The sequence below is a fragment of the Peromyscus maniculatus genome, chromosome 15, assembly GCF_049852395.1.
Source record: "Peromyscus maniculatus bairdii isolate BWxNUB_F1_BW_parent chromosome 15, HU_Pman_BW_mat_3.1, whole genome shotgun sequence".
Taxonomy (NCBI): domain Eukaryota; kingdom Metazoa; phylum Chordata; class Mammalia; order Rodentia; family Cricetidae; genus Peromyscus; species Peromyscus maniculatus.
In genome coordinates this window covers 43,407,199-43,419,974 of record NC_134866.1, presented here as the reverse complement: position 1 = coordinate 43,419,974, position 12,776 = coordinate 43,407,199, and the positions used below count along the sequence as shown (strand labels likewise).

The 12,776-nt window shown below is 42.2% G+C and overlaps 1 protein-coding gene across 2 annotated transcripts in view; it reads left to right on the top strand.

Moving 5' to 3' along the window:
• Positions 1–12,776, top strand: part of Ankrd55 (ankyrin repeat domain 55) — a 95,118-nt gene that overhangs the window by 12,541 nt on the left and 69,801 nt on the right. For both annotated transcript variants that reach the window (XM_076551893.1, XM_042261561.2), the window contains exon 3: positions 12,557–12,679. In XM_076551893.1, the coding sequence (XP_076408008.1) occupies positions 12,557–12,679 (123 nt within the window). The remainder of the gene's footprint in view (positions 1–12,556; positions 12,680–12,776) is intronic.

The following is a 12,776-nucleotide window of genomic DNA, read 5'->3' as shown; positions in this document are numbered from 1 at the left end:
TTATAAATAACATATGCTCCAAACTGTTAGCTATTGTTTATTTCAACATTAAAATGGTTTGAGTGAAGACTACCCAGTGGGTAAACCCTTGCTGAAAAACCCTGACAGCCCAATTTTGATCCGAGAAATCCACAATGAAAGGACAGAAACCAATCCCAAAAGCTGTTCTCTGACCATCACACCCACATCCCCTTATTCATATATGCACATCACACACACACACACATACACACACACACACACACACACACACACACACATCTTTTAAAATGTGTCCTCAGTGTTAGTCAAACCCACACAGGAGCTCAGAGAATTTCAGTCAGTTTCTCAAATCCTGTCACAGTCTCTCAGTCCTCAGAGGTAATATCATGCAAGAGAATTGTGGGATCTACGTTTCTAGTCTAGTCAATTGGCCCTGCCCCTGTGGCTGACAGAAGTCCTGGCTTCAAATTCAGACAGGTCACTGTCCTAACCTCTGAGGGCCACACTGACTTCAGGAAGTAGCACCTCCCCAAAATTTCTTTCTCCTATCCCTTGCCTTGTGGCCTCACATCTGTTAGGACCTATGAACCCCTTGCTTGTTCCTTAGGACTATCCCTTATCTTTTCTGTTACCGTTTAAAATGCCTGAAATAGGACTTCAGTCTTGTTTATTTGGAGTTGACGATGGAGAACCAAAGAGAGTTCAGAGTCTCAGTCGCAGGGGAAGACGGATCTAAGAGATTCTCGTGACTACACACTCTGATCCAGCTAGATCCCCGCCTTCTAGCCCACCTCCTGCTAACCCCCCTCCTTACCCTCCTGCAACATCATGCAATGGGTAGAAGTAAGGGGTCCTAAGAAGGGGTGGGGATGGATACAACCCCTCCTGGCCTATAAGTAAAATAAGTATCTAAGACACCAAATTTTTTTAAAATTGTATTTATTTATATGGGTATGGGCATTTTGTTTGCATGTATGTCTGCACCCCACATGTGTGTCTGTTTGTCCTTGGAGGCCAGAAGAGGGCATCAGATCCCCAAGACTGGAGTTAGAGACAGTTGTGAGCTGCCCTGTGGGTGCTAGGAATCGAACCTGGGTCCTTTGTAAGAACAGCCAGTGCTCTTAATCACTGAGCCGTCTCTCCGGCCACCAACACCAACATTTTAATGCTGATTACCTTTGCATATATATTTTCTTTTTATCTGGATTTTGATAATTTTTAAATGAAAAAGTAAAATAATGTAAAATGACAGGTCAATAAAATCAAAATGTCCATGAATAGGACTCAGACATCAGTTGTTTGTTTATTTTTTGTTTTGTTTTTGTTGCAAATCTCCAAGGCAATCCTAATGCGCAGTCAGGACTGAAAACCAGGGATGTCTTAACTTGCTTGTTTTACCAAAGACTCTGGACTCATATTGATACACAATAACTTGCTTGGTTTTCAGAAAGAAATTCAGATTAAGAAATGGTTTCTGCTGTCACTTTTTCAGTATTTTGAAATCGTACGCTTAGAGCTCTGATGTGATGGTTTAAGCCAACTTTGCTTAAGCTACATGCCCGCAGTATGTGAGGGGTGAAGGCTGAGGGTGGATTCAACTCTTACAATGCCAAGGGCATGCCTTCTAAAACTGCTTAAAGAAGCAGCCATCTTCCACCTTGACCAGCTCTGGCCCAAAGGTTATAAACCATAATCCTTCACTTCTTATGTCTACCCCTCTTCAGATTGCCAATTTGGAAAGAATATGCTATAAAATCAGCAAATATATAATCAATGTATCAAACATCACTCTTATGCATAGTTTCTAAAATTTAGGAATTTTTTCTTTAATAAATGAAAAGTCATATAACCCAAACAGCTGTGTATTCTAATAAGGTCCTATGGAGGATGATTATACACCAAGTAAGGTTTTATTCATTGCTTTAATGAAGCAAGTAAGCAACCTAAGGCAAGTAACCTAATAATTATCCCAATGATGAAAAGCTATTGTATTTCAATCCCTTGTAGACATCTTTATTGTCAACTTGATTTGATTTGTTCATGTAATGATAAGTGACCCAATATTTGTCTTTCTACAGATGTTAGGCAGACTCAGAGAATATTAATCAGAAAAGAAAATGGAGAGGCGAACTGTCTGCTCAAGGGCATCACCAAGATATGCTTGATCAGAACCTACTGAGATACAGGCTGAGAGTGGAAAGCATTAGTCCACAACATGACCATGGTTCTATGTCTCTGGTTCTTCAAAAATCTCTCTTCTGGTTTGTGCCCACCTAATTCATTCTGGGCCTACAGGAAACAATGCCAAACTCTCTTTCCCAGCATTTCAGAGCAGCTGTGTGTTTAACAGAATCTGCTCCTTTCCAGTCAAATCAAATCCTGCTTCTTTTACCATTTGTCACCCCTTCCAGAGCTCCCAAAACATGGTAAAAGCCTGACTCTATCACTTACCACTTTGAGAAAATGAAAATGGTAAAAACAGTCACATAGTTGTTTCAAAATAACAATAGGAGAGTCCACATAATGCTTATCTATTTTTCAGTTTCCAAAGCTAACCAGGCTAACACCACCCTTTATAAAAATGAATGTAAAATTTATACATGCATAATTAACAAAGGACTAATGTGATATACTAACATCAAGAGTTCTACAAGAATACAACGGGTGACAAATCCATCTGCATTTGGAAAATGAACCCTAAATTGATCGATAAATACAATTATCCTACTTTAAAGGTTCTATAACTTAAAAAAAAAAAACACATCTTTTTAAGAATTAGATTGCTGACAAGGCATGCTGTGAATGTTTCCTAAGTTGGGAATGGCAGTGCACGCACATAATCTCAGCATGAGGTAGACTGAGGCAGGAGAATCACCAGCAGCTCAAAGCCAGTGAGTTCAAGGCAAACCTGGGCGATTTACCAAGCTCCTGTCTCAAAACAGAAACCACAACATCCAACCCCTAGGCATGGTGAAGCATGCCTCTGGTCCCAGCCCCTACTAGAAAGAGACGGAAGGACCGCTGTACATCCGAAGCCAGAATTCAGCGGGAGTTCCCACCAGCCAAGGTTGCACAACACGCAAGGCTCTCTTTTAAAAATTGAGTAATCATTTAATTAATCAATAAATAAATACCCCAAAATAAGAAAAAAAAAGTATCCTTTAGAGAGGCATCTTTACTTGTTCCTGTATTGCAGGGTGCTTCAAACTCTGACTTGTATTCAACAGCATCAGCGGTCCCCTGGCCCAGAGCCCAGTCAGGGACCATAAAGATTCTTCCTCACCAGAGGGTGGCAATGTTGTCACATGGAGCCATTATGGTGCCGTGAAAGCCTGGTACCTCCTGAAAGGTGCAAAGGCCTTACTTCTTTATGAATAGTTAGGTCCTTCTAGGTTGCCCCAAAATGTAATTTCTCTGCTGTTCCATAGTAACCGGGATAACTGTATGGAAAGAGAGAGGAATCTGAATTAGAAGAATGCCCTATGAAACATCCCTTTAAATGATTTTATTGCCCCGTCATAATAGCCCAAGGATGTCTCAATCACCACTTAGACATCTGTCTTCCCACTGGATTATGTCATTTTAAAGGATGGAGACTCTGCCCCTTAGCGACCAGGCTGTTGCTGTCCATAGGAGATGCAGCGTCCATGGATGACTGAATACTTCAGTTCTCCAGAGGCAATCAGTCCTATGTGAAAGAATAATCTGAGATCTGCAGATCCCTCTGTAAGTGCTCAGAATGAATTCCAATGTCACCGGTCAATCAATGGTGAGTTCAGTCACCCAGGGATCCTCAGAATAGAATAAACTGAAGGCAGTGTCTCAGATCAGCTGGCTTGGACTCTGAAAACTAAAACGACCTTTACACTGGCCTGGCCCTTCCGCAGGTAATCTGACCTCGAAGCAATTTCAACAAAATGGACTCAGGAACAAATGTAAGAGATGGCTTTCCTAAGAACTCCACAGTGACCCGAGGGCACAGCCATCATTGGAACCCTAAAAATGGAACCTGCACCTATGCAAAATTTGGGGAGCTCAGAGCACCCAAAACTTGGCTAAGAGTGAGCGAGCTGTGTACCTGAAGCCCTAGGGTCAGCACTAGGCCCTCGGGATCAAATAAACAATTTCTAATATGACCAGAAACCAATTAGGTTTTTGGCATGTAAAATAAGGAAAGAGGCCTAGAAGTGATGGCACACGCCTTTAATCGCAGCTCTCAGGAGGCAGAGGCAGGTGGATCTTTGTGAGTTCAAGGCCAGCCTGGTCTACAGAGCAAGTTCTAGGACAGCCAGGGCTACACAGAGAAACCCTGTCTCAAGAAAGAAAAGAAAGAAAGAAAAAGAAAGGAAGGAAGGAAGGAAAAATGAAAAAAGAAAGAAAGGAAAAAAGAGAAAAAGATGATACCAAAAATATCTGTCTATCCTTATATTTTTTAGGTAAAAATTAATCATTTAAAATAGTTACCTGTTTCATTTTGTTTTACCTACCAGAGTATTTATAAAGGTCAGAGTTTTCGGTAAGTTCACAATTTATTGGATTCAACAGAAGTTACTGGGGAACTGTTGTACAGTTTCTGAGCACACGATGTTTGAGGCATTCTTACCTCACTGCAGGCTAGAGATAGTTCACAGACAACACCAAACAGTACTGCTTCCGCACACTTTGGTTTCCTTGATCATTACAATTTCTACCTTTATTTTCTTTATACAGTAACTGTTTTGGCATTAGTCACTCCCTGAGTAAACCCAAAGCTCCCTTTGAAAAAACCCCAGAAATCAATTATGGCCTCAGAAGTAACTCTTGGATGGCTTTACCCTTTGCCAACCTTTCCTGTCTGTGTATAAATCAAGAAATGTTTTCTTTATGTTCTCTATAGCATACATTTAATATTAGAAGGTCAGAATTTTAAAAATACAGTTGTTTGGTTTTTTAGAATGTCAACTTTTCCAGGAACTGTTTCCTTACATGTTGTATTATAAAGGTATTTACATAGCTATTAACCTTCCCTTACTTGTATTATTGAAGCATTTGCTTAACTATAATCTTCCCTTACTTGTTGAATGATTGAAGTGTTCGCCTACCTCTGTCTGAGTACTCAAAGGCACCTTGAAGGAAGAAAGATTCCCTTTGACTCTGTAGCAGAGGGTTGAGTCCTTTGTGCAGGCAAGGCATGATGAAGCAGGACAGTTCACATCACCACAGTAAGGAGGCATCCTAAAGAATCCCAAAGGGGCCTGGAACAAGAGACCCCCTCAAGGACCCACCCCCAACATGACTTCCTCTAGCTAGACCCCCCTAATGATCTCAGAACCTCCCAAAATGGTACCACCCACTGATATCAATCCCCTAATACATGAACCTTTCGGGGAGGCACATTCTATCCAAACCATTAACAACGATCATCGTACAAAGCTCTGTCTACCCTTTTAGAAGTAAAATACTAATGAAAAGTAGCAAGCACACATCTCTCCCAACATTTAAGAGGGAAAAAAGCTTGGTTAACTTTGATGAGCATAAGCAATGTAAATTCACTATAGAGAGTCTAGAAAATATAATAGGTTCAGAACTTGTCCAAGACATTCAACGTTTTTATTGTGCTCTTGTGGATCTTTCTGTATTTCATGTATATACACACATAAAATGTTTTAAAACTTACAGCCAACATTTCTTCACATGGTGCTTCCTATTCCTTCAGGCCATGTCTCTCTCATTTCCCCTACTGTTAGTGTCCCTCCCTCTGTGTGAATTCTAGACTCGATCTACGTGCAGCTGTGCGAAAGTCTGTCTGTTTAGGCTTTATACAGAGAGGCAAGAAGCATTCAAAACTTGTTGCCTGGGAAGAACAATAGACACATGATGAATTCATGGAGCTGAATAGGTAGATGACTAAAGATAGATACATACATAGAAAGATACATAGAGAAAAGAAAGGGGTGTGTATCATCTAATTGTATGGAGTTACTGGAAGATGGTAAGTGGGTTTGTGACCTTTGTGGGAAAAACAAAACCACTCCTGCCCCTATTTTAGATTCCAAAGGAATGTCTATCATTTTTTCCTTTGTACTTGTTATTTCTGCAACATCTTTTCTCATTTCTGCAGAAATTCTTCTTACCAACTGCAAGGTTAGGCCTGGGATCTCCACTCACCATGGTTTAGACTGGGCATTTCTACACAGGCTCTAGGGAAGTGCCTTCCTGTTCCTAATCACTAGTTTCATAACTTAGTAGCCTAAGCTGAGCAAACTCTGAGGCTCATTTTAATCAGCCTTGTGGATCTTCCCTTGCCCTGTCTCTGTGCTTCGCTCCGATGTCCTTCCAAGCATACGTCCTAAATGGTCTTCCAGGCAAGACTACCCATCTTCAATAACAAGATGCCTGTTTGCTCTGGACGTGACCTGGAACATCTCTGTCAAGCTCCAATAACCCAGATAACTTTTCCTGTCACTGATTCACTGCTACTTCTAACTGCTTAGAGTCACAGAACAATTTAATTGTAGAAATGTTTGCATAAAAGCTCTTTGAACGCAATGCTATTCACAATAATAACAAAAGAATAAAGTAGTTAGGGATAAACTTAACCCAGAAGGCAAAAAGATTTGCGTACCCCAAACCACAATGAGTTATTGAAGTAAATTAAAGAAGTTGCCAGTAAGTGAAAAGATATCCTGTGCTTCCTGAGTTAGAAAATCATATTAAGATGTCGCTGCTTCCCAAACAAAGATTGTACTGTAGATTCAGTACAATCTCTGTCAAAACTCAATGACATTGTTCCAGAAATGAGAAAGTTCATTCTAAAAATGCATGTGGAATCTCAAATGAACTCCCAGACATTTCAGACAGTTTTACAAAAGAAAAACAAAATTAGAGGGAGGCCTTACTTTCCCTGATTTTAGAAGTTATTCTAAAGCTGCAATAATCAAAAAGTTTGGTATTGGCATGAAGGCAGTAGTCATATGGATCAATGGAATAGACCTAAGAGTTCAGAAATGATCCCATACATCTACGGTTAGCTAATTTTTAAGAAGGATGCTAAGATCACTCAGTAATGGTCTTCAAAATATAATGCTTGAGAAACTAGATAGTCACAGGAAAGAAAGAGCTTAGATTCTCACCTTGTAGAATATCAAAGACCCAACCACAATGCCTAGAACCATAAAACTCTTAGAAAAAAGCCCAAAGAAGGAGAATCTAGCAGTGGATTTGGCAATGCTTTTCTGGATATGATATCAAATGCACAGCCAACGAAAAAGAAACATAGACAAATTGGATTGTGAGGTGCTATTAACAGTGCAAACAGCAAAGCCATGGAGTATGAAAAGATGTTTGTGCATCAAACATCTGATACTGGAGTTACTGTCAATAATAGAGTTCTTCATACATCCCTACAAGCCAACACCACAAAACAACAAGTCTTATTCCAAAGTGAACAAAGGATTCTAAAAAGCATTCCTCTACAATTCCTCCAAAAATAGAGGGACAGTCAACAACACATGAAAAAGATGTGCAACATTGCCCATCATTAGGGAAATGTAATTCAAAACCACAGCTAAAGACCACTTCCTACTCGAAAGGATGGCTGTTATAAAAAGTAATGCATTGTCACACACAATAAATAAGTGCAAAGAGATGTGGGAAATTAGAACCCGTGGGCAGATATGGTGATATAAAATGATAAAGCTGCCTTGAAAAAAAATAGTCTCTTAGCAAGGGGTCTCTATTGCTCTGATTAAAATACCATGACCAAAAGCAACTTGAGGAAATTGTTTATCTCATAACTCTCAGGTCACAACCCATCACTGAGGAAAGTCAGGGCAGGAACCTGGAAGCAAGAACTGGAAGAGAGACCATAGAGGAGCACGGCTTACCACTTGCTACCCATGGCTTGCTCAGTCTGCTTTCTTATATAACGAAGGACCACCTGCACAGGGATGACACCACCCACAGTGGGCTGGGCCCTCCCACATCAATCATCAATCAAGAACATGCCCTATAGATTTGCCTATAAGCCAATCTTATGGAGGCATTTTCTCAGTTGAAAGTCCCTCTTCCCAAATGACTCTAGCTTGGGTCAAGCTGACGTAAGACTAACCAACACAAATGATATGATGGATTGTTAAAAACTGAACATGAGCCAGGTGGTGGTGGTGCACGCCTTTAATCCCAGCTCTCCAGAGGCAGAGGCAGGTGGATCTCTGTGAGTTCGAGGCCAGCCTGCTCTACAGAGTGAGTTCCAGGACTACTCAAAGAAACCCTGACTTGGAAAAAAAAATTGAACATGAAAACAGTATAATCACATGATCCAGCATTTCTATTTTTGAGGGTATACCCAGAAAAGGTGAAAGCAGAAGATCAAGGCAATTTGTGTACCCCTGTTCACTGCAGCATTACTCACAATAGCCAAGATAAAGACAAAGAAAAGCCACGTGTCCATCAAAAGATAAATACAGTATGGTTGGTTCATATATAGGGAAAAATATTACTCAACATTCAAAAGGAAGGAAAATATATTCAAAAGGAAGAAAAATATACTCAGATACATATTCCTCCATGAATGAGCCTCACAAACATTCTGCTAAGTGAAGTAATCTAATCACAAAGAGACAAATACTGTTGATTCCACAGATGAAAAAAACCTAGAGTCAGATTCACAGACACAGAGGGTAAAGTAGTGCTTTCCGGGGCCTAGAAAGGAAAACATGGGGGTTACTGTTTAATGGGTACAGAGTTTTGGAAAGTGAAAAGGGCTTGGGGAGGGTGGTGGTAGTGAGTGTATGGTGCTTTGAATGCCTTAAGGCCACGGAACTGGGCAGTTAAAAGTGTGTAAAAATTGTAAATTGTATATTGTGCGTGCAAACTATCTAGACCATGATCTTGACCTCATGGAATTATCTCCAGAACAAACCCACTTACTTTCCTGAACTTTTCACGAGGCACAAATGAAATCCACTGCATCTCATTTTGACCATCCCCCTCTATTTCCAGTCTCCTCCAGTCATATTTAACCCACAGGCTAGAGATCTCATACGACACTGATCTGGGAAGAACGGAAGGGCCCTGACACCTCCCTCAATATGGTTATAATCAGTTATCAGCTGGAGTTCCTCCTCGTCATTAAACATTAATTCCTGTGGCGCTAATATCCATCTAATACCTCCTGTTCTTTGCTAATGTGCCTCTGCTAAAACTATCCTTGCTTAGAACTCTCTCACAGACTGAAAAGAAAACTAAAGCTTATAATAATACAAAATAATACAAAATGACAAGCCCAAGAACAAACAAATAAGAGGAATGTATTGATTGGCACGTGTAAATGTTCTAGCGATACTGTTGGCCTGAGGTGTGGTGACTCGGGTGTGTAAGTGATGTGGAGAGGCCGCAACTCTTTTCTTCACCCAGCTCTTCTCAGCTGGTTTAATCTTCATTCTTCTTAGACGGGCTTTCTTTCCATCCAGAAGCTGACCGCAAGCTTCCCAATCCATGGGTGGTGAAACGGAGAGAGCAGGGCTCTCAACCATCCCAGCTAGATTATGTTTGCGTTTCACAAACTCTAATCGGGTCACAGCCCTCAACATGTCACGTTGGCCACAATGATGTAAATTCTTAATAACGTCGTTCCGGGTCACATGCTGCACCTGTCGTTCAGGACACAGGCAATGCACTGAAACAGCTGTTTGGCTGAGAGGGGAATATGTTGATGATCATCCGAGAACATTCAGAGTAAAACTAGCATCGGGGTGAGGGGAGGTTGATCAACAGGAAGGGCGGAGTCAGCCACCTTCCGATGAGTCGATGAGTCCCTGCAGGCATTTTACAGATCCAGATATGTCACACATTAAATGTGATATTCACATCCGTCTGACCAGTTACTTTGGGGAATCCTAATTCTAGGAGGCAGTGCAGTTCCACATCGTGATGAAGATGTTGTCTGTCTCTTACCGCACTGAGTCGTGAATGGCAGGTGAACATGTTATCATACAGCATACCATCTATAAAAACCCACAGTTGAATCTGGTGTGATGCCATTCACCCGTAATCTCAGCACAGGGGAGACAGAGGTAGGAGGATCACCCATACATTTGAGACCAGTTGGTCTACGTAATGAGTTCTAGGCCAGCAAGGACTACACAGTGATACCCTGTCTCAAAACAAAGACAACCACCCAGCTCCATGGTTCTGTTGGCACCTTTAGCGGCTCCCTGACTCAGTCGGGCTCCTCCTTCCAAGGTACCACTATTAGCATCTTTGAATGTACAGCTGAAAGTAGGTTCATCTTTTAAGTTGGGGCCCTAGTTCTTATGCCCAGAGACACTGGGAGTCATTGCAACAAAATTCCAGACTTACGTGAGGATTTGTAATGGATTCTAAGCAATAGATGGCTTCTTAATAGCTATCATCAACAAGAGCCCCTTTTAAACATATGTCTCAGACATCTAATGCTGTCTAAATAAGCCAAAATTTTTAAGTGGAGCAAAAATTATAAAATGTTTACTAAATGCCAGGCTGTTCCTAGGCACACAGGATTAATATTAACACAGTGTCACCCTGTACAACTTTCTAAAGGAAGTGATGGTCAATGTCATCACGATCACTTCCATTTTACAGATAAGGAAACTAAGCCAGGCGAGGGTGACTGACCCATATTTGCACGCAGCTGGTTAGCACAAGCGTGGCTTGTCCCAATGGTATCTGGCTCCAGAGTCATCCAACCGACCACACACGAGTGGTATTTGTCCCAGACCCCCTTCACCTGGCCTGCAAATGAGCAGAGGAGCCCGCTTCAAAAGACAAGACACAAAACCAAACCTGGACGAGTTAGGAAGCAGCCGCTCACGTTACAAAACAAGGCTGTCCTAAGCAAGCCGACCTCAGTAACAAGCTTGCCCTGGAACTGGGTGACTGGTTAAAAATCATTAATGGTTTTCTCAGAAATACTGGGACAGAGAAACCAAACCAAAACTTTATTCTCATGCCAGCTAAAGTTCAAAGAACTGGAAAGCCAAACTTGAGCCTCGAGTCCACACTGGAAGAACACACAACTTTACAACTGGTGAGATATTCTTTCTCTGAACATCAGTTACACTTGGAGAACTGTAAGAGAGGGGCTTGGCACAGCTTCCCTCCAGGGGTCTCCCCAGGAGAACTTGCTTCCCAGCCTTCTCTGCATCCTGGACCCACCTGGTGGTCTGTTGTCGCCCTCGGCAGTAAAATCTGTTGAATCAATTCTTCACAAAGGTGCAGGGGTAAACAGGTGGCTACCATATTTAAAGCAGTTTCATACAACCCTAGTTCCTCTAGAAATAGCATCTATGCAAACCCAGGAGGTTGAAAATGAACAGACTTAGCCAGGCGGTCATAACACACGCCTTTAATCCCAACACTTGGGAGGAAGAGGCAGGTGGATCTCTGAGTTCCAGGCCAGCCTGATCTACAGAGTGAGATCCAGGCCAGCCAGGGCTACACAGAGAAATCTTGTCTTGAAAATAAAAGAAAGAAAGAAAGAAAGAAAGAAAGAAAGAAAGAAGGAAGGAAGGAAGGAAGGAAGGAAGGAAGGAAGGAAGGAAGGAAGGAAGGAAGGAAAGAAAGAAAGAAAGAAAGAAAGAAAGAAAGAAAGAAAGAAAGAAAGAAAGAAAGAAAGGGAACAGGTTTTAAGGAAAGGACAAAAATACAAGATGAGGCAAAAGGTCCAAATACAAATGTAATAGATGGAGACCAAGAGTAATTACCCAACTTAACAGCTGAAGGACAATGGTGGTGGATAGGTTATGAGGGGCTAAGTGAGAGCCAGCTCCACATGAGAAAAGGTGGCTGAGGAAAGGATAGCCCCATCTTCCCCTTTCCCAGGCTGCCAGTGCCTCTCGCACATGCAGCAAGAGGGTAAGGGCATCTGGAGACAGAGTCAGCAAAGATCAGGACAGGAAAAGGTGTGGAGCATCTCTGGAAGAGAAAGAAGGAGGAGCATAATGCTTCTCCCAAAGACCGGTGAACCAAGCCCCCATGGGCCGGTGGATGTAGCTCCGTAGAAGGCTTACCTAGCAAGCACGCGCTTTCGATGCCCAACAAGTGCATAAAACCAGGCATGGTAGCCACATCTGCAATGCCAGCACTCAAGAGGTGGGTGTAAGAGGATCAGAAATCCGAGGTCAACCTCAGCTATATAGAAATTTCAAGGCCAACCTGGGTGGCACGAGACCCTGCCTCTAAACAAGAAACAAAAGAGAGACCATGTAGCCTGTTTCAGATCTTGAAGAGTAGACTGGAAGCAAGAAGAGGGCCTTCTCTCTCGGCTCTCTCTAATTTTGGGAAACCCAAATGCCTGAAGAGTCAGAACGCATCAAAGGGCGTCTAACCCCAAGGCTCCTTGTCAACACACGGCGGTGTTGCAAATGGCCCACAGCGGGTCACTTTTCCTCAGAAGTGTCCAGGGAGTATGTGGCCAGGCTGACTCAGCCTCTGCCTGGATGCACTGGGGTGGTAGGGTGAGTGAATCACTTGCGTGGGTGACAGTTTGGACTGTGTTATTCTTTGAGTGAATTCACGCCGCACACTAACAAGAGTGTCTGTTTGATTTGCGAAGGTGACTCATCTGAGGAAGTCGACTTGGCCATGGTGTATCAGGCAGCATCTAATGGAGATGTCAACGCTCTGACTGCCGTGATTCGAGAGGACCCTTCTATCCTGGAATGCTGTGACAGTGAAGGTGAGCTGTTTGTGCATTTTTAAATCCAGGCTGCAGTGCGTTATCTTCTCAGAGATGGTCTCTTGAGATGAGCAACACCATTGAAATTCTTTTGGAC